Genomic DNA, 23,096 nt, shown 5'->3' with positions numbered 1-23,096 from the left:
GATAATGATCATTTTCAAAAAAATAATATATGACATATTCAATAATTTTTTAGATAAAGAATTTCATAGAAAGACACTTTTTTTATTCTTATTTTTGGATTTTAGACACACCTAACGAACCTGAGGGTTCGATGCCAATACCACCAATGCTCCCAACATGCATCCTTCCAGTGATGCCCCTTCAATTCCAATTCTACTGAGTCAGTTTTAACGCAATCCTCCCATCTACGTTTCGGTCTACCCCCTCGTCCGTTTACCTGTCGGTTCAGTGTTTATTAACATTTTAGGGATCCATTCGTTACTAAACTCTACAACCTTACATGCCCATCTTATAAGTCGCAATGCTATAACTTTGAATTTAAAATTTAACACCGAAACTGCAAGACCTAGTTCCTTACTGGAGTTTATTAACGCGGCTATATTTAGTAATAACTATAATATAGTTTCCTTGTCTTGACCCAATAATGCTTCATAAACCATACTACTATAAATCACCAGCATAACCAAGCATCGGTATTTTACCACCCAAAGTAAAACCCGTTTCGGTATTCATCACACGTTTAATGACGTATTCTATTGCTTGACTAATGATAAATAAGACAGGTGATAAAGAATCGCCTAGTTCTAAACCCAATTATTATTTATATGATAAAAATTGAACCTTTCCGGGGTTGAAGATCGGTGCATAAAGAAGAACTAATTTTTTATTAACTGTTGCTATAAAACATTAACTGCAAAATTGACCAAGTTAATTAAATATTATATTCAGTCCTCACTTTTTAGAACAGTAAATATATTTTACGATCCTTGATATTCACATTGAAATGAGCTTGAACAGAACAGAGAAAGAAGCACGAATTTCTCGAGAACGGTTCAATTGATTTTCATAATAGATATGCCAATTTATTGGAAGTAACATCTACACTATTCCATGTTCTAGGGATTATGAAATGCACTCTATCTTCCTCCGATATAGTGAAAATGTATCTATTTTCGGGAGAAATATGGCAAAAGACCTACACTAATTTCACTATTAAGACCAATAATATACGATAATTATTTCATTTTCAAAAATGTGTAATTATTACTTATCGGATATTAAAGGAATAAGGATCGCTTATCGATGGATGGCAACACTGATCTCAAGTTCTGTGACTCACAGAAGCTTTATTTACATTCAATTTACTTATTTATCTTTGTATTCGTCGTAAATCTGTTCAATTGTCAGGTACTGATTCAAGGATTTATCCAGTGAGTTTAGTATTATTTATTTATTTTTTAATGAATGTTTTATGATTTCAACGACTGTGAAAATAATAATTTCCTGTTGGCGACGTTTCCTTTTTGTAATGTTCTTTGCATTGATTTTCACCTTCAATAAGGCATTTTTATATGTCAACAGTAACAGTTCTAGTTTTATTTCGTTGAATTCAAGTTTAATTTTGCCTGTACCTGAGATAATTTAAATACCAGTATATAATAAAAGTAGTTAAAATAATTTTAGTCACTGGAAAACAGGTTCAGTACTTGTTTTTCTGCGTTATTCTACGAATGCTTATTATTTATCTTTTGACTGATGTAAATCTGCTATGGCCAGTCAAAATCAATAGATGTGCCAATATTCACTTTTTGATAAAAAGGTCTCCAAGAACTCCATTTTTTGTCTATTTCCGGATATGCGACTAATCTATAACTAATTATTAGTATCACTTAGATTAAGTAGCTTTTTTTTATGCTGTAAAACGTACTAATGCAGTTATAGCTTATACTTGCACCTTTCATATAACCTCTTCCTGGTTTATCTTATCTGTGTTTCCTTAAGAGGGATATTAAAAGAAAAAAACAACTATTGTACCATATGTTCTATAACTTAAGAGCAAAGTAGCATATTATTAATAAATAAACAATATTTCAATTTAAAACAAAGGTTTTTTTTAAATTAAATTATTTTATAATCACTATTTTAATTGACATTTATCTGGGTAATTCCTCATAACGATCTTAATTTATCTATAGGTCCAGTATTTTAGTATTCTTAATAGATTTATTTGTATAATATTCTAACAATCTTCTTTCCTTTATTTATTTTCCCAATTCCCTGACCTTTATATGTCCCTGTGTTGACTTTAATAATATATACGTAATAATTTTTAAAAAATGAAGTTAGTTTCATGAAATTATTCAAATTATTATCATTTACCAATAAGGTATTCCAAGCTGTCCTAAAGCTATTGGGTTGTCACAAAATAATCTCAGTCTACAGAACAATTTATGCAATTCTTCGAACATAAAATCAAAAGAAATAGAAAAAACTTTCTTCAAATGTGCAACTATTAAATAATAGCAGCAATATGTTGGCACCTCAGTTAGATAGAAATCTAGACCTCATTATTCTTTCCTTTGTTATCTCTTTATTGTACAGTAGTTGTAAACTAAGTTCAGATCATCATGTGGTAGATAAAAAATACATGTTGTCGACTTCCATTTGTTTAACTGAATAAAATAATCTCTATCTTCTATCTTGTAGAAATAGATTAGCATTTTTTTTCATCTCTTATAACTGAAGTACAAAATTAAATAAATAAATAGTACATAATAAATTAAACAGTGATGTACAAATATTATTATTATGTTATCCACTGTAGTATTGGCAGATGTATTGAATTCTAGTATTCTAATTACATATGGAGATTGTATAGCAAGAGGTTCTTTACTGTTTTGGAGAGCTGAGGGGCCTCCATATTTTATTCATACTTACCTATTATAGTTATTTTATTATAAAGAGAAAGATTTTATACTCTTCAAGTATTAACCCTACATGAAAAATTGACTCATTTGTTCTACTTATAAAACTGAATTATACATTTTTTATGATTAGTTTTCATTACTGATAACTAAATTTTATAAAAGAATATGATTAATGAAAATTGAATTTGCTATAAGAAAATTTTAAGGCCTTACCTAATGGAATGGATTATGTATTGATTTTCATCATTTGTTGCTTTAGAAAATATTAAAGAGTCATTATGAATTTTGTTAGTAATAATAATTTATTTTGTTAGTAATAATAATTTATTTTGTTAGTAATAATAATAATATTAAGCAAATAGTAATTTTTAACATTATTTTTTAGGATCTCCAATATGTCAAATTTGTTTTCTGTACTTGCAGCAATAGGAGTCGGTTAGTATATAAAAGTATTTATAATAATCCTATTTTTTTCAATAATTGTAATACCAAGAAGAGTTTTGAAGTTAAGGGGATGAAAGATGATTAAAATATAACTTGGATTTGATTGATGTAAAGTTAAAACATTCTATTTGGTAAATGTAGTCACACTCTCAGACATCCAAATCCACATTACAAAGACAAAGACATTAAATAAAGTGTTAAAATAAATAGGACAAAGCAGTATCGACAAGGCAATGGTATATACTGCTACGCAGATGGCTATCTTACATTTCAAGGCATTGGAGCTGGCATCTGGTGTAAAGATAAAAACTAGTAGACAGAATATTTATTCCTTTAGACTTTCATTTGACTGAATGTGAATTATTAGCTACATATTATGATTTGGTGATGAACAAAAATGAAAAATTTTTTTTTTTAAATTTGCAATTTTGTGCAATAAAAATTAGTGTCCATGGAACGCTCTTTTCATGATACAAATTTATGTTTTTGCTGAATTTGAAGTTATAAAACTAAGTACACTATTGCATGAAATATGCCCTTGGTCATGGGTTGCAAGCCACACCTACGTAGAGTGCATGTAAGATGAGTTTATTGTGGGTAAAGAGATGTGAGAGATTTGCAGTGACAGACGTTCTCCTGCTAACCCCCCACGCTTTTGTCTTCGCTCCACCAGGTCTGTTCCAACAACTGCTTCTGACTGTCCTGAACTGTACGGAGAATGCGTAGTACGTGTTTCCCCTTCCAAATTCTGCGCATAATTCTTACTGTTCTGGATAGTCATAAGTGGTTGTTGAAACACCCCTACTCTGTTGACTTGACTACATTTCTTCTCCTTGACCTACTTCTGCATTTTAAAACACATTTTACTGTCTAAACACAGTTTTTAAAATGCATTTTAAAACACATTAAACTGCATTTTAAAATTTAGAATATTATTTCATCCAACTGTTCCCCTACAAATTTAAACTTATAGAGAGGTAATTTTTATCTGAACACTATGGTTATCAATTCTTAATAATGCCTTTTTGGATTGTAATACATTGTTAAGTAGCAAGTCAAAACTGCGTTGTAAATTTATTTCCCTACAAACTAAAACAAGAACCAATAAGAAACAGCCCTAGTCAAAGATAAAGGATAACCTAAAGAAATGAGTATCCTCCCATGTAACTTAGGAGTCCAAGAATTAGGAGGAAAGCATTTCAAGTACCAATATAAAAACATTCCTAAAGTGGATGACTACAAATCTCTTGGCTTACTTAACTCTGTATTTTGGTAACATGAGTTTCGGCAGAATTAACATGTTACGTTGATATGCATTTCTTGATAACCCTGATATATATCAAGTTATTTTGCTCGCGTTGAATTTTATAAGTTATTTCTTCCCTCCTTATAAGTTATTTATCTCCAGGACGTCCTCCGTCTACTTCTGTGCCTCTTCTTTCCAATGGCCTTCTAGGAACACGTTTTCCTCTTTTCCTAAAATTGAGGAAATTATTATACTGTGTAGATGAAGTAGTTTTGAAAATTGTTTGTAAGTTTCACTTTTGCATTCAAACAATATAGTTTTGAAAACTTGATAAAGTCATTTTAACATTCTGTTCTAAGTAAATGTGATTAATAAAGATCAGCTATTGAAAGGGATTATGAAATGAAAATGTATGTATGTATTCAATCTACTGAAATTGTATATTGAAAGGGATTTTTTTTTTTTTTTTCGGCCAAGACTCCCATTGGAGTCCTATACTGCCTAACCATGGTTGGGGGTCAAAGTTCTTCATTTTGTGGGACCCGCCACGCAATGAAAAAAGTCAATGTCCCAGGCCGGATTCGAACCGGCACCGCCAATAGAGATCAAATTGGTAAGACTGTGTCTTAACCACTGAGCTATGGGCGGCCCTGAAAGAGATTTGAATCTACAGAATAATTCATTTCAACTTTTTCTACATGGCTTAGATCAAAATTGTCATGCAGCTATAGATTATGGTTTTACGTTAGTAGTAATGTATTGTGTTCTCAATTTTATTCTAAATGTATTTTTAAGTTATTCATTTTTACTGTAGTTTCTTTACAATTTAACATTATATCATGGGACAACTGAAGATTAATATTTGTTAATTTTTTAAATTTATTTTTAATGTTGAAAACATTACTGTCACATTGTATTCTTTTTATTTTTTGTAGGAGTAATTATAGCCGGAGCTACGTTTTTTTTTACTCGACAAGCTAATGCTAATCATAGCTATTATGATGATGAAAGTGAAAGGAAGAGGCAAATTAAGAGGTGACGGTCATTGTAATACTCTTTACATGTAACATATCCATATCATTAATGTATCATATCCGTTATATGCCACATATTTTGGGAAAATATTATCTTTTCAAAATCATATTATAATAATATAGCAGAGGATATTATCCTATGCTGTCTTTACTCTGCATGTATTTAATGGTTATCATGTATCAATAAACTTGTTATTTTGTGTAGAACAAGAGCAAAAGATTGTTTATTGGATTAAATGCGTTAAAGTGTATAAACAATTATGAAAACTAAAAAGACACTTTCAGTAGATTTAGGGTGAAGGGAAGATTTGGTGATTCCTTTGCAGTTGATCCGGGCCTCAGGCAGGATGACTCATTGGTCCAACTCCTTTATATGGAGGGCAGGATTAAATAATGGAGACAATATGTTACAGGATGACACAACTGCTTGTATATGCAGGCGATGTGATTATTGCAGGATGATCACTTCAAGCAGTGAAGGATGCATTCTGTAGGTTGTAAGATGAGACATGGAAGATGAGGCTCTTTGTCAATGAGGACAAAGCTAAAATGCTTGTTTTAAGGAAGAAGAAACCTATGCATCCATTTTATATCTATTTTATATACCTTTTTCTGGTATAAAAAACAGTTTTAAATCAAGAAAATTTTCTGAAATGTTTTGTTTTATATCTCTGGTTCTAATTTATTAACGAAGGTACAGTTAGTGCCATTTTGAGTGGTTTAGATGATCCTATGTATTTACATATTTTTTGGAGTATGAAAAATGAGTATCAACTTTATTGATAATTTTTTATACACTTAAAATCATTTAATTATTTAAATTAAATAATTGTAAGACCTAGTATTTGTCCTGTTTAGCTGAAATTATTTTAATAATTTACTTCTTCAGTTTATAATTGTTTGTAATATCTATAATATTTTTTTTAGATGTTTTAAATGCAAAAAAGATTCTTCTTTTTGTAAACTTTTGACTCTTGTATGTGGAGATAATGTGCATCATGAATGTCTTTATGATTTACTCGTGGGTACTAAAGTTTCTGTAAGTATTTTTTGATTGATGATAGTCTTAATACAGACAACTGTTTAAAATTTGAATACAAGGCTGGTTGAATTATGAGTTGGTTTCCTTTTATTAAAAAAAAAGTTTTAAAAATACTTAAATATTTAAAGATACTAAATAAAACTGCTTGGACAACAGACTCAAGGAACAAGTAGTATTGGATATAAAGGAAGGTTCCAGAATGTCGGTTTTTCATATAAAAGGGGAATATTGGAAAACAAATTTTTTTTGGGAAGTATTTATTACTGAAGATTTATATATTTATTTTTTTTTATATACCTAAAGTATTTATGAAGAATAAATCAACATGTTTGTTCTTATGAAATTAGATGAATGAAATTTGATAAAATATTTTCATATTTTATTTATTTTGTGCTGAAAAATTGTCATTGCTTGTAAGATATAAATGTTTCTTGTATTTGTTGGTTTCGGTGAGTTATGCAAAGTACTCAGAACTTTTCTTCTATTTTGAACTATAACTTAAATACAATGCTTATGAAAGAGCTTGAAGCTACTCATAAATTTTGCTAAGCACTTCGCATTTTATTGGAGAAACATTTTAAACTTTTGATTAATTAATTTAAAAACAAAAAAAATCGTCTTCATGACTAATCAGAGGCTTATTTTGACATTCAGGGTTTAACTTCGATTTTCACAAAACTAACAAATTTTAAAGCTGTTTTCATATAAAGAACCAGGTCTTCATATCCTATACCTTCACTTAAGATGTGGTATCTCCTTAGTCTACTCTTTATACAATCTAAAACAAAAAATTAACTTGTCATTTCTGAGACATCTCAAAACAATTATCAGAATATAAAAAATTAAAAATTAAATGATGCGTTGATATTTTTTTAAATTGTTTAAAAATTGTAATGTTTTTTAACTTGTTAGGTATCATAGCTTGACTGACAATGTATTACAAATTTGGTTTTAAATAGGTGTAAATCTCTTCTCTATTAACTTCATATCAATATAACCCCACTAGTTCATTGTATTATTATCAATAGATAGTTTCTTTACAAACCATTATGTACCTACCTCAATCATAATATTTATTAGTAAGTAAATTTTTTATAAATAAAAAAAAATATGTATGTATTATTTCATTTTTAGAAATTAAAGCAGTTCTCATGCCCATCCTGTGGACAATTGATTTCCTATGCTTTAATTGTAATTATGCTAAGGTAAGGTGCTTAATTATTTGTTGTTTAATTATATATAGCTAATCTTACCCAAATGAAAAATGATTTGACTTACCTAACCTATTTCTTAATTCATATAATTGCACTTTCCTATCATCAATTTTTTATATCCTATTGAAAATTGTAATTCATCTATGATAGATAATTTCATGACCATTGTAATATTAATTAATATTCCTTTAACTCCCATATCCACGATGCTTTAACTTAATTTCTTAATATCCAATTACAAACTCAAAACGATATTAAACAACTTAAAGGTTTGTTAAATTTGTTTAAATAATGTTTTATATCTTACAAAATGATTCTTCATTTTGAATGATAAATTTGAAAATGACATTATCATTCTTCTTTCTTAGTTCCAGATGTTGTGTTTGTAAGAAGGAATTCGATTTTGATGGATCAACTTGCTACTTAAAGTGTGGACATCGTTTGCACAAAAAATGTTTAGAAGCTGACAAATTAAAGCAACAAACGTATGAAAAGGTATAATTCTCATTATTATTGTTATTATTAGGTTGTTACATGTGTCATACTTATGGTTTCGCTAAGTCTTATTCCTCACAATACTGTATATCCAGGTTACTGTTGTACAGAGTAAGAAAATGATAAAACAATTTCTATTATCTTCAGGAACTAGTAGTTTTAAAATTCCTACTGTTTTTTAAGCTAGGCTACACCGATATTAAATCTTTTTAAAATTATCTTTTCTGGGATATTCATTCGTTGAAAATGTTTCTTCTAATTAGTCCCTTGAAAAACCCATTTCAAATGGTTTAAAAAACAAATTCTATTATTCTGGAATATTAGGTTATTGTAACTCAAACAGTCTTTTAATTATTGCTTCATATTCAACAATATACAGAATGTGACGCTTATAAGAACATGAATATCAATATTTTCTTTTTCTGTGAAGAAATGGGCCATTGTCTTTATGAAATTTATATATTCTGAGAAGGTATTCTCCCACTTGGACTTTCCTCATTCTTTAACAAAATTACTTCTTTTGGGTTGACAATATTACATCTAAATAATGTATAATTATTAAATAATTTTACAATAATAAATAGAAACAAGAGTGTTTAAATCTGTGTTATGCTAGTTCAAAGTGTGGATGAAAAAGGATGATAGGAAACGCTAAAAAAAAAAAATTATCTAAAAAAAGAAAAACAATTGTGAATATTGTAAAAAAGTGTTGAGACAGATCAACACAGGTCGGCTGTCAGCCAGGGGGCCCACAAAGCATTTAGTCCCTAAAGGGTTAAAACAAGAGTGTATAAATTAAATTTGTGATCCTCTTGTTTTGTAAAAAAAAAAGGAGAAAAGGTTGCAATAGCTTATAAATAAAAAAATACTCAAGACTTTTTTTAGAAAAAATAAATAAAAAAAAGGGGCCTCCAAAAAAGATATTGGGAAAACACTTAAGAAATATCTTGGGCGTTGATGACCTCAGGTTTTACACCCTAAAGCACCAGACAACAACAACTTAAGAAATATACTAAAATATGTGAAATAAAAAATATAGTAGAAAATACCTATTGACATTTTTGATATTTTGTCATTAGTAGATAATTTTTGCCCTGAATTTCAGAATCAAGACAAAAGAGAAGATAAAGTTAATCACAGATTTAGAAAACATTAAAAATATATAGGCTCACATTAGAAAACCATATATTTAATTTATTACAAAATATCTATTCCAGTATCAATTTAAATTTTCAGTTTTAGTTATATCTATTGCAATGTAGATATTAATATCAGGGCCCAAAATATCAATATTTTTGCTGATGTACCGACTTATTATTTCTATATCTTTAAACTTATTTAAAATTTTGTTTTGAGTGAATGTATTTTTTTTTTTTTTTGTTAGTGATGTAATATCTGTTATCCCTTTTGTGTCCTTATTTAATTTTTTATAATTTAATATTATTTTTTTTCATACAGTGTAATTATAATTTCTTTATTTCAGATCAGGTATAAGTGTCCTTATAGTCTGCTTGAATGTAATGGAGAAACAAATTTTGATGATCTTCCTGTTTGAAAGTTTTGTAAACTTACAAATAAACATACTATCTTTAGTCTGATTTGTCATATTTTGTTAACAATGAATTAATTAATCTCTTTGATTAATTAATATAATTAAAATGCATTAACATAATTCATTAATATATTTTAATTTCTGACTATCAAAATTTAATTTAGTATTTATAAGATGAATTTTAATGAAGTTATAAATGAAAAGTACTATAATTTTTTTATTTTCTTTTAATGGATTTTTTTATATTGTGTTTTATACTATCCTTTATTAATTGTTAAATATTATCTCCTATTCGCAATTTTACCAAGAAATCAGTGTAAAAAGATTTTTTTTTACATCTGTTTACTGAAAGTCTCAGTTTCATAACATTTATCATGAACAGATTTGAGGGAAGAGAAGAGCTAATAATTTTTGTGAGCCAAAAACATTTTTTTACATGACATACCCTGAAATTCTTTATGCAGTGTAAGACTAAAAATACTAACAGAGTTGAGCATTGTAAATGAATGACATTATGACAAAGGTTAAATATTCCCTAAAATATTGTTTTGTTTTTTTCTATGCTACAGGAAGTAGGGTATTATGCTATTTTCCCTATCACAGTCCAATACAATTTTACTTTTGCCCTTAGTTGGTCCGCATCCTGCTGAATGTCTTCTAGACCAATACATGTCAAAATATGGTCTCCATCTATGTCTCACATGTTGCATAGAGGACATTTTGGTGAATCTAAGATGCCAATTCGATGGAGGTGGTTTTGGAGCAGATCATGTCCTGTTACTAGGTGAAAACAAGCCACTCCTTCAGCTTGAACTTAGTGTCTAGAACTTGTCCTGTTCTTACCATAAGAATTAACAATATTAAAATTTAATTGATAAATAAAAATAATTTTTAAATAAGGATTTCTAAAAAGTTTCATTTATTTGATGAATACTATGTTTAGCAAATAAGAATGCCTACCTAAAAACACATAATATTTATTTAAAATACCTGTCGTTTCGGAAAATAAATTATTGAGGTCTTTGGATTATCAGTTTTAAAATTTACAGCACTTTAAATTTTCTGAAGAATGTAGTGCCTCGAGGTACTTTAATTTTGTTCTTAACTTTTTTTATCTAAAATTTCTTGGTTTTCAAAATCAAATTTATATGTAAATTCAAGGTAATGTTTTGCTACAGCCATTTTTGCTTCTTTTTGTCCTTCATTTTTATTTTTATATTCAATTTTGATGTTGTATATTCCGTTTTTAAGGTTTGAGTTGTCATACCAATATTGAAATTTGGACAGTGCAGGCAATTAATTTTATGAATTAAATTTGAACTGAGGGTTGTCTCTATCAGAGTGGAGTGAAAATTTGTTAAGTTTATTTGAGGTGTTATGTGCAATATTTTTGCTATCTATGTCATATTCATTAAAAGTTTTCTTAAGAGCTTCAGAGAGATGTTAGAGTTTATGTAAGTTATATACCATAAGTAAGAGGTTAGTCCCAGAGAAATAATGGGTAATTAGGCAATATGTTATTTGGGGTTCTAGAATTTTTCAACTTATCTAAAACCTTAAACCACGTGGATGTGATTAATGCATCAGGATATAGATTTGTGTGCTGAATTTTGATTTCCTATGTTATGACATCCATCTAAATAATCGTTATCTATTAATTTTTTGGCTTCTCTCATCAGGTTAATTTATTGCATTCCCATCCCATCTAAGTAGTTTATTCATTACTATTCCACTCAAACCTATGTTAAAAACTCTACCCATCGGTAATCCATTCAATTAGTGAAAGAGCGTATTATCATATGTAAACATCCCATTATTGCATATTAGTTCTATCTCTTCAATATAGATATGCCTATTCTTAATAGGAGCATAACTTCTGATGTTTTCTCATTCTTTATTTATAATATCATAACCCAAAGTTAAAAAACCAAACAAACATAATCTATCATTATGACCTGATATTAAATGTGTATTTTTTGAGTTATAAGCAAATAACATTTTCTTTACTTCAGAACTTTCTACTTTAAACTTTGAATATTTTACTTATTTGCTTGGATAATGGCACATCTTACAAAAATTATTTTTTGATTTTATTTGGAATAGGACATATTACAAAGATAGTACTCTAGACTGGGGTTACTTTCTTTATTGAGGTTGTTCTATAGACTTTCCTTAAGCTATTAAGAGTCATTACAAATTTACTCCAGTTTACGGTACAATCTATGGTCTAATGTTACAGTCTTGAGTACAATCTCAAACACAAAATTAAAAAAAAAAAAAACTTTGTCAGGTGTTTCACTATTCAAACAAAGCAGTGATTTGTCCTAAGATGAAAACAGTATAATTTAATTGATTAGCAAAAGCTGTTATACTAGCAAAGGATGCAGATTATGGGCTCAATAGAAATCAAGGAAGTGATTAAAGCATTGTGGCTGGATAATTTTCCACTTCAACTAAAAGAAATCTTAGCAGCTAAATGTAGATGTAATAACAGCAACTGTAAACAAAATCATTGAGGTAGAAAAACCTCTTGAGGTTTCTCTAGCTATATTATACTCTTTGTACTGCCACCAGCAGTGTCTTCTGTGCATTTTTTCATTCTAAATAGATTCATTGTTAGCCACTTTCTTAAAAGAAATGAGACATAAAATATGGGTATATCATAAAAAAAAAAAACTACGTAGGGCCATCAACTATGAAACAAAAACAAGACTGTTCCAGAAGTTGTTAGTGTGACAGGAATCATTGCAGCAAGGGTCGATCAAAATCTGGTTAAAGTGAATATAGTTTCTACCACAAGTTTAAGAAGGAAGTGCACACCATACTGGCCTTGATAGAAGATTAAGATATATCAGGCTGATCTGGATGGTAAGTAAGATAAAGCCTGAATCCCCTGCTGTTAAGGTCTAATCGTGTATCCCCCAGGATGCTTACAGCATGTCCACATTGGCCTAATGGATGAACCTAAGTCATAACTACTTTAATTTCACATTTATCTAACCAATTATATTCTATTTATAGTTATTTAATAATATGAGGGCTGATAATAAAAAAAGTGAAACACTCAACATTAACAAAATAACATTTAATAATGAATATTTTCATACAACATAAGGGCACATATTTACAATTTCAACAATTAAACAGAGCTAGAAGGAAATAGTTTCAGATGACAATAACATATATTCAACATTATTTTTATTTTGTAATTAATAAATATTACTCCTAACATTTAATTATTTGTTTACACTTTAGGATGTATTTAATTTAAATCATGTGTTGTCTCAAAAAGAATTTATATATGTAACAATATTAATTTAAACTATAATAGTCAGGATGATCTGAATTTTTTTATATTTCCTAAGATAGTGTTATTATGATTCACATAATTAGAGACAATACGCTCATTAATATTTTACAAAGAACAGTTGTTAAACACTCTTTTGTGTTCCAACTAGAAAAGGAAGAGCATGGAATATTTTTAACTATATACTCAATGAATCATAATTATTTATTTATAAAGTCTCTCAATGATGTGGAAATAACAAAACATGATGTTGCATGATTTTTTTCTTTGTTATGTTTAATAGCATACCTTCGCTTAAGTCCAACCATATCATTATTATTTTTTAATTTAATGGATTTCCATAAATAAGCAATGAAACTTATTATATTTAGAATACAATAAAAAATTATTTTAAGAATTAACCCTGCCTGCCTTAACGAGTGTGTATAAACTACTATAACTCTTATATGGCTGTAATGAAAAAAAAAAAGTGATTTACTGTGATGAAAAAAAACATGTTTATTTGGTTCCAATTTATTTAAGATTTGAATATAGATAATAAATATTTTTATATTTAATCACTATTATTCTTTTAAAAGTCTCAGAAATTCAATAAGATTATCATACCACCAATTCTTCAGAGAAAACTAATAAAATAAAAATTCCAATACAATTTTCAAAGTTATGCATTTACATTATATTATATATCACACATGAAAAATTGTTTGTAGATTTTTCTATTTTTAAAATACCTAAGAGGTTAAAAGGCTGATTATACATTTACTTTTTTTTTTTTGTATAAAACATAATTACTTGTAAAAATCTAAAACAATTCTTCCAATTAAGTATGAAAATAAAAAAACAAAACAATAATAATAAGTTAAAACTAATTTAATAAAAATAAAGAACATCATTAAATGATTTTTTTAGAAATATATTTTTACTTTTAGGTTGTAGAGTAAAATAAAATTTGATCATATGAGAATGCTTATTTATAGAAAAACATCAATTTTAATAATAATTTAACTCCTTCATCATTTATTATAATTTAAGATTACAAGTTTAAAAATGAAAACATAAAATAAATAGTTACACTATGAATTTTATCACTAAAACACAATAGTTACACTTAAAAACTGGATAAAATATTGTTTTCAGACTGCAGAGTATATATTAATAATCTATAAATTTAATTGTAAGTAGCTCAAGATTAAAAATTGTACATTTTTTCGTCAATTAGATCTAGATTAGACTTAAGTTAATCTATTTCTTGATTCATTAAAAGATTCATTTAAAAACTTTTTATAAAAAATATTTACAGGCCAAATCTCAACCAATTGGCAAGTCTGTAATGTTCAAAGAAAATCAAGGATATACATGCAAAATGTCTATTACATGTACATGGCCAATTCAGACAAATTTTAAACTGTCCAAAATAGCTGGAAGTTACATTAAAAAAATTATATTAACTAATTAATGAATGTGATATTGAGCGTTATGAGCTCCATATCTCTTAAAGTTGCCTCTGCCAAAGAGGATAATTTCTTTATTTCACTCAAACCAGTTAGATAAGTTTGAGAAACTAAAGTTTTTAATGAACTAAAGGTTGTCCTTTCTCTAATTCCTTGCTCAGGACTTGAAGGAATGCAGTCTTTCATATTAGATGAAATACTACAGGTGTAACCCTGTTTATGCAAAACTAATAAAGCAGAATTCGAGGGAAAATGGTCAAAATTTTTGTCTTGTAACGTTCTGAAATTCAAAAGGTGGACATCACAAGGAAAATCACGATTGAGAAGAGGTACCATATCGTATAAATTATTTTCAGTAGTTTTCGAGGTAGCCTCATCATTTGCACTTTCGAGTACAAAAACGTTTGGCGGGTAGAGTAGCCCAAGTGAAAGATAATTTGAAAGTAGGCTTGGTTTAGAATAACCACTTTCTCTAGTAGAATCCTCCAAAAGTAGCCAAAACTTGGATAGAGTTCTCTTGTTGTCAACGACACCTTCACCCATACCGCGGGAATCATCATATAGGGTTCTACGATCGAGCATAACTTCAAGCCATCCAGGTTGCCAGGCAGCTGCACCTACTGCATGATTAACAAGCAACGTCAATCGCTTTTCTTCATCCTGGATGTATGTATGAGTTGTGACAGGAAAATAATTTCCTTCAATACCGATCCTTTCAACTTTCACTCTTCTTTGAGTTTGAAAACCATTTTGGTCAGTGAAAAATATTGGAGGATCTCCATTGTTCAGATCAGAAACAAATCTCATGAAGAGCTCAGTTTCTCTATTTTTGGGAGGAGATTCAAAATCAACAGTATTTTCAATATATATTCCTTTGGATAAGGGTGTTTCACCATGGTATATTTGTATTGTATGGGCTAGAAGGTTTCCATATGCTACAGTTAAAGTGGATGCAACTGGACCAGTCGCAATTAACATTCTCTGGTTATTATATTCTTCTAGTATGTCCCTTTCAATATCTCGGGCATTAGGATCAGGCATGAACAAATAGGCTCCACTGTGGAATTGGGCAGACGAGTAGGCCGCAAATTCTATAGCACACTGTGTAGTATGACCGGTTTCCTTATCCATTACTGACTTGAGAAAACCAGTTCGCCCATCTACAAGTAATTTAAGCTTATGATTTTCCAGCTGTATATCTCCCAGTTGTATATTTTTTATATCAAATAAATTACTTTTTGCACAGCTCTTACAATAAACTGTCGCTCTACCTTCTTTTCCGGGATGAAATTCCAGGCGGAACGTTGAGACTGACAGTGGAGGTAGGACTACAGGAAACATTACTTCATATACTTCATCAGACATTTTAAGTTCCTGTGGTGATTCTTGAGGTAGTTTTGGTTCACTAAAATTCCATACTGGGTTTACTTGACTTATTACAAGGTTTGATGAAGAGTCGAAAACTCTTACCTCTGGGCTTCTCACTCTTACTCTTATGATGTCATATCTTGCCTGGGCTAATGAATTAAATACAACTATTCTTCTAGGTCTATCACTTTTGATAGTCAATGGCACTTTATAAGGTAATGTTTCGTAACGATCCCTGTCAGTATCAGGTAGAATGAATCTTGTCGATGCGGGAAAATGATCAAAGCCTTCAGGTTTGGTCACTAGAGTTTGCAATGCATATCCTTGAACGGATATACATTCTTGAATAGCTTCAAACATTTTTAGAGCATAGTCATGCATCACAAATGCCTTAGATGTTCCTGTAATGGCATCATGATGTTGAAATAGAGCAAGATTTTGCCTAGCAGTTTGCAACTTTTCGAAATCTCTTTCTAAAATTTTCAGAGTACCATTGAAACCCATTTTACGTACTTTATTTAGAGATAATGTGTATAATATTTCTGCTGAGCGTAATTCAGCTTCTAATTCCCTATCTAGAATTTTCCAATACGGACGGGTAGTGAAATATCCACTCCAATAAGCAGGTCTTCCTTCTGAAAATATGTCAGAATAGACAAAGAAATCACCACGCAATGTCTTAAAATCTCTCATTCGATTACGAATTTCTTTAAAATAATCTGCAGGTGTTCCAAAAACTATTTCAGCATTGTATATATTCTTTCTTTCATTTATATAATCAAACAAACGCTTATAATTTGTATATTGCTGTAACCATTCAACATCATGGTCATACCTAAAATCATCTCCTACTGGCATTAAAACAACATTATGAGGAAATAAAGAACCTGTCCTTCCATATTGTTCTAAAAGTAGTTCAGCTTTTTGTTTGACATTTTCTAAATCGATAGCTACAGCTCTCAGTGAATATTCAGTATATTCACCAGCAATTTTCCGAAAATCAAAATTTAAGCAAACTTGTGGATGAGGACCGCAAGAATGTTTGATCGAATATATGTCAAAAGGTTGGTTGTGGACCAGAAAATCATGACGTCCTCTAGTGTCCCATCCTTGGCGCCACATGAAGTCACCAGCTTCATGTTCAGCAAGCCATTGCTTCCATGCGTAATGGATCCTCTGAATAACAGTTCCTAATTGTAGGCCTGATGCTGAGAGGAGATATGGGACAGTAGCCCCGTGTCCAAAAGGGTCTATTGACCAGCCTGACTGTGGAGAAACTCCTAACTTGTTCTTTACCCATTGATGCCCTGGAAAAGAGAAAATTGATTTACCATTATAATGAAGAAAAAAAGTTAAACAAAGAGTATAGAGACTGGATCAAGAATTGATTATGAAGCAACAATATTGTTAATAATAAATCTATTCCAAGAATCTTATTGTACTAGAGTAAGATTTCAATACAAAACTCTTCAAGGGCCTAGAGATAAAGATTGCTATAACTGAGAAAATTCTATTAAAAAAAAAGAAGACTAATATGAAGTTTTAAAATTTATTGAATGTAAAAAAATGCACTTAGAAATACATCATTGATGAGTTTTGACTTAAAGTAATCATAATTCTTTTGTTCACCAAAATAACTGAGTGATTACATTTGAATAAGTAACTAACAAGTTGAAATAATGATTTGGGATGGTGGAAAGGTATTGACAGGACAGAGGAGTCGGGGAATCTGATGGTTGACAAATGACATTACATTGGAAAATGAAAAAGATACGAAATAAGATAAAAAAAATAAATAAACATAATAAGATATTAAATGTACTGATGTTCGGATGGGACTTGCATTTGACGATACAGATGGCATACATAACTATATACATAATAAGGCGAATTATATAATAAAAACATTAATTACAGAGCAATGAATTATAGTATAAGGTGTAAGAAGCAAATGCATCAGCAAAACAAAACACCAACTTAAAAGTCATATTTCCACAAAACTTCAATTAACTCCATTGACTCTTCGGCCTCTCAACCATTCTTTTAACTTGGGCCAAAACATTTTGGAATCCATACATATCTATTTTCAACCGAAAACCATCAATTATAAAGTTGATAAAGACTATCTCTCTTACCTACTGACATATCATAAACTTGATTAAACTTCCAAAATTTTTATTTTTATTTTTGCTCTATGTTATGCAGAAATTAATTTATATTTAAATATTATGAAAACTGTTATTCCTACGGAGATAAATATCATAAACTACTTAATAGTCCATTAAACTAATTATAGGGTGCCCCAATACTTTAGATCTACCCCATGAAAATTCAGTGCAGCCCGTCACACTACATAAACTGCTTAAAATTTAACTCTCACTACAGTACAAGGAGGTTTTACATGTATGTAGTTCTGATTTCTTTGCTTTCTTTCAGAGTAAGGCGTTCTGAAAAAAAAAAAAAAAGATTTCCCTCAAGAGATAAATATAGTTATCAACCCATTATGTATCAAATCCTTTAGATCTATGGGGCTTAGAAAAATAAATAAAAAAAAGATTTCCCAAAATAAATTCAATAACTATTGATTTTTCAGTCCATTTTTTTTTAAATGTTACTTTCTACAAAAATATATCTCTGGAACTATTGGACATAAAATCCTGTTTTCAGGCAGATATTTTAGAAAATTTACTTTATTTTAAATTATGCTCTATCAGGTTTTCTAGTGTTGTAGATACTTTGAAAGATATGAAGCTCCGAATGAAAAAATAATTTTTTTTAAAGTTTTGAAACAGTTGTCATATTTGAGGGTAGAGTTTCTTCATTGGCAATGCAATAAAGATTCAAAAAAGTGCAATCAAAATTTTCATCAGACAATATAGATTTTTTTGCATGGACTCTCGAACTACTCTACTTTGCTAAACCTTCATTATTATTACTAATAATAATGAGAATAATTTTTCAAAAGTTAATATTTAATAACAAATTAATTGCAGAAAATCTTAAATTCTGCATTGATTTGTACTAAATTCTGAATTAATTCAAACTGATGAGTAAGGAACCTCTTTTCTTTTTCCTGGTAAACATTAACCTAATTAATATTTAAAAGGAAGATAAACATGAGAGAATATCAGGTTTTAAAATAAAATAATATTGCTCTATGAATCATTTTCAGGTTATGACAACGTAGAGGTAAACATTTAGTATTTCAGGGGACATACCACCTTAGTAAACATACCTTGGATAAGCTGATCAACCATAGCAAAAATGTGAGCATTTGCTTCATCAGTCATAACCCAACCACCAGTTGTAATTTCTAATCTTCCTTCTTCCAGAAGTTTTTTTACAAGTCTCTTCTTGTTTGGATGAGCACTGAAATTTTAAGATAAAGAAAAATTATTACATCCAAAATACATTAATGAAAAGAAAATTCCAAATCGGATAAGTATTCTGTTTTAATATTAGAGAAGTTTCTTATGAAGTGAATGGTTTGAAACTATAGGCCAAATATCAATTGGTTAGCTATTAATTTTAAAAAACTAATTACTGTTTTACCCTGGGCTATAAAATCACCAGACCCACATTAATGTTGAGAGCTGTTAGGGCGAACATTTTGAGCAGTTCATGCACAAAGAAAAGAGTAAAGTAAAGAGTAAGGTCTAAACTTGCATTGTTGAAAAGTGGACCAATATTCAACACAATTATATTAATAAACTTGTGGTGGCATGATTAACGTCTTCAGTGGCAATAGTTGACGTTTGCAAAGAGAGTGTTTGAAATGGGTTTGCCACAGTCAAAATTATTATCAACATTTTTATCTCTTTAGTATATTTCTTTTAAATCTATTTTTAATTATAATTCATTTAAAGTTTCATTATTTTACATTTGTTTTAGTGGCAAACCCATTTGAAACCTCTCGCCATATGATCAATTACAATTAATTATTATGAAGAACTTGTGTTGTTATATAAAAAAATTGAACGTTATGTTAATAGTAATTATGAATGTGTTATTATATATATGAGTTATGTAAATATTGTTGTATTGACAAATAAAGAACGTAACTAAAGAGTCTTTTATCGTTACACAGGAACACGCACTAAAAACTATTTAAAATAAGATAATTATTGATCACCTATCTATCTTATTTAATTTAGCACTAGACTGTGTTATTAGAAATGAAATGTATACTAGAAAGGGTTAAATTTTAGGCGATAAAATACTGTGTCTGGGTATGTTGATGATTTGGTACTACTGGGAGAGGACAAAGAAACTATAAAACGAAATAGTAAGGAACTAGGTATAGAAATAAGTACGGATAAAAGAAAATAAATGGTTAGCAGTAGAAACAGAAGCAATTCCACTGACATATATACAGAAGGAAATACATTTGTACAGATAGAAAGGTTTAAATACTTTGGTTCTACAATAACTAGAAAAAATGAAACTGATGAAATAAAAGCAAGATTAAAGGCAGGATATGCTAGTAATTTTTCAATTTCAAAATTGATTAGCTCACACCTTTTGTTCAGAAACTTAAAAGTTAGAATTTACAAAACTTTTATCCTTCCTACCCCTCTTTATTGATGCGAAACATGACCTCTTACATTAAGGGAAAAAATGTGCCATACAGTTTTTAAAAATAAAGTATTAACTAAAATATATAAAAAAAAAAAAAAATGGAAAATCGTCCGGGTGCGGTCAAAAAAGTATATTTATATTCCATTTATTAATTATACACACGGTCATTCAGTGCTCTTCCAGTATGTCCCAAAAAAATAATAAGTTTACTGGAGAATTTAAAAGGCTATTCAATGCTGAATTAAGGGAGCTGTACACAGTAAATATAATTCAGGTTATAGTATTGCATCAGATAAACTGGCCATATAAGGTTGTAGGGCTTAGTAACAATCAGATCCCTAAAATATTAATAAACATTGAATTGATGGGTAAACATCCAAGGGATAAACCGAAGTGTAGATGGGAGGATTGCATCAAGGCTAATCAGGTAGATTTGGATTTGGGCAGGCATCACTGGATGGATATAAGAAGAGAGCGACTGGTGGAATTGCCATCAAACCTTTATGTTCACTAAGCCTTTATTGTTATTATCATTACAGGAAGAGTTGGGCAACTATGAAACTAATAGCTAAAATTGCCATGGATACGATATTTATTTATTAATGGTTCATTCACGAATAAGGGTCATATTCATTGCAATTTTAGCTATAGCTAATTTTTGCCCATCTCAGATAACAGGTTAATTATCCATATTATATTAGACTTGAGCATAGTACCTGTAACTATTCTAGGAAGTATTGTAAGGGTGTAAAAGTGAAAATTGAGGAACATTAATTTATAATGATTTATAATTGTTTATAAAAATATCACAATTAAAGATTTTAATTAATAGATTATCCTGATGATGGCCACATTGCTGAAACATTGGAGATATATAAATTTATAAAGTGTTGAAACTAAAAAGATAAATCTACTTAATCATAATTGATTAATAAACTATTTAGGCCTTTTTCAAACCAATTGATGTAGTAGGTCTTGGATAACAAAGATGGATCAACACACTATTGCATTTATACCAACCAACAGCTGGGATAAATATAGGCGACCACTTATTGTGTTGAAAATGAAATTTTTTTTATTTGCAATGTTAAAATAACAAAATATTTTTAAAAGTCTATCTTCAAGAATTAACCCTTATCATAAAATATTGCAGTGAACTATAATATTTTCAGGGAATGTAACTAACTAAACTAAATTGGTTAATAAAAGACTATTTTGCAATGAATGATATTAATTGTCTTAACAAGGGAGCTAACAACATTAGATGTCACCCAGAATTTCTACTATACACTAGGGACTGTTAGTTTAGATAAGGTCCATTCTAACCTTGCCCTAAACTGTAATCCTCTAAGGTTGTCCAAGGGTTCATTAGAGATCATCAACCTAATTACATAAATGAGAAAAATATTTATTTACGAAATAAAAAAGGCTAATGGAGGTTCTAAATTTTAAATCCGAAACATGATATAATTATTTATTCAATCTTATTTTAAATTAGAGTAAGAAATTATTTAAAATAATTTTAGGGATAAAAAATTACATGTTATACGACGTTTTGAAACTGTGGAGCTCAATGTGGAGAAGCTTCTACTTTGATCAGTGACCAATCAATATTTAGGGGAGTTAAAATGTCTATGATTTCAGAACATATTATCCATATAAATTATACATATGTGTGTGTATATATATATTATCATAATATATAAATTATTCTAATATTATATACATATAACATTTTAGTAAATTAACAAAAATTTCTATATTTGACAAGAAACCAAACTTCTCTCAATGCAGAATGAAAATTCAACTATAATTTTTTTATTAGAGTGGATAGCATTAACAGCAAATGGAAATGTAATGAAAGAGATAATGATTTCCATCAAATGAGCAGTTTAAATCATTGGCTCACCAATTTCCTTGAAACAGTGGCAACAATGTAAATTATAATCCTCTTTTGTTATTTCTCAAGGGTATTTTTTCATAGTGGAATATCTCCCTTAATATTTCATCGAAACCCTTACAAAATTCAGCAATCATTTATTTGAAAAATAAAGATAATACTATCCACTATTTTATTTAAAATTGGGACAGATTAGAGGCTCAATTCAGTCATTAGTGAAGATAGAGGTAAATATTCAAGTATTCTGCATTCATTACACCAAAGCATTAAAAAAAAATTAATAAAAAAATACGGATTTGTTTTCTAAACTAGGAATAGAAGGACTTTTTTTTTTTTTTTTGAAATGGCGGCCGATTTCTTAAGCCGCGCATTCACTTGAGCCAACGCTCTGAATGAGCACCCCCAAATTTCCATTTTGCTGAGATGGTCCGTAGAATCCCGCTTTGCACATTTTGAGCCGAAGCTTGCCACTACATCAAAGGAAGACCATGTTCAGTGAGAACGGGTTTTGTAGCGAGGTCGTTCCGCACCGAATGTCCCCTCCTCTCCAGTTGGAACTTTATTTATCTATCTTCTACAAAGTTGTTTACTCTTTTAATTGATTTAAATTTCCTTTTTTTTTTTTAAGTCAAATTCAATTATCTCAGAATGGTTGCCTTACCCACCTAATGTATTACGTCAATTATCCCGTATTGTGGAACACCAGGACTAAATTTT

At 29.3% G+C, this 23,096-nt stretch overlaps 2 protein-coding genes across 3 annotated transcripts in view; one reads left to right on the top strand and one right to left on the bottom strand.

Annotated features, from left to right (window-relative positions):
- Nucleotides 1-1,140: 1,140 nt before the first annotated feature.
- On the top strand, nt 1,141-9,821 carry LOC106685038 (uncharacterized). The gene is made up of 7 exons (XM_014427511.2): nt 1,141-1,251; nt 3,134-3,183; nt 5,374-5,473; nt 6,400-6,511; nt 7,649-7,719; nt 8,097-8,223; nt 9,707-9,821. Exons 2-7 carry the CDS (start codon nt 3,144-3,146, stop codon nt 9,776-9,778), a joined length of 522 nt encoding a protein of 173 aa, XP_014282997.1. The 5' UTR covers nt 1,141-1,251; nt 3,134-3,143; the 3' UTR covers nt 9,779-9,821.
- Nucleotides 9,822-14,297: 4,476 nt separating this feature from the next.
- The window catches only part of alpha-Man-IIb (alpha-Mannosidase class II b), a 127,146-nt gene continuing 118,347 nt past the window's right edge, over nt 14,298-23,096 (bottom strand). For both annotated transcript variants that reach the window (XM_067048202.1, XM_014427263.3), the window contains 2 exons: nt 19,137-19,270; nt 14,298-17,208 (listed from right to left, as the gene is read on the bottom strand). In XM_067048202.1, the coding sequence (XP_066904303.1) occupies nt 14,531-17,208; nt 19,137-19,270 (2,812 nt within the window). In that variant the 3' untranslated portion in view covers nt 14,298-14,530. The remainder of the gene's footprint in view (nt 17,209-19,136; nt 19,271-23,096) is intronic.

This window comes from Halyomorpha halys, unplaced genomic scaffold (assembly GCF_000696795.3).
Source record: "Halyomorpha halys isolate HHAL.00 unplaced genomic scaffold, Hhal_1.1 Scaffold30.1, whole genome shotgun sequence".
NCBI lineage: Eukaryota > Metazoa > Arthropoda > Insecta > Hemiptera > Pentatomidae > Halyomorpha > Halyomorpha halys.
The sequence above is the reverse complement of the archived record's forward strand: the minus strand, read 5'-3'. Positions and strand labels throughout refer to the sequence as shown.

Excerpts from the sequence above, each read along its gene's own strand:
- LOC106685038 (XM_014427511.2), top strand. The coding sequence starts at position 3,144 with ATGTCAAATTTGTTTTCTGTACTTGCAGCAATAGGAGTCG. Across the intron at positions 6,512-7,648 it reads TCGTGGGTACTAAAGTTTCT|AAATTAAAGCAGTTCTCATG; the intron begins GTAAGTATTTTT and ends TTTCATTTTTAG. Across the intron at positions 7,720-8,096 it reads TTAATTGTAATTATGCTAAG|TTCCAGATGTTGTGTTTGTA; the intron begins GTAAGGTGCTTA and ends CTTCTTTCTTAG.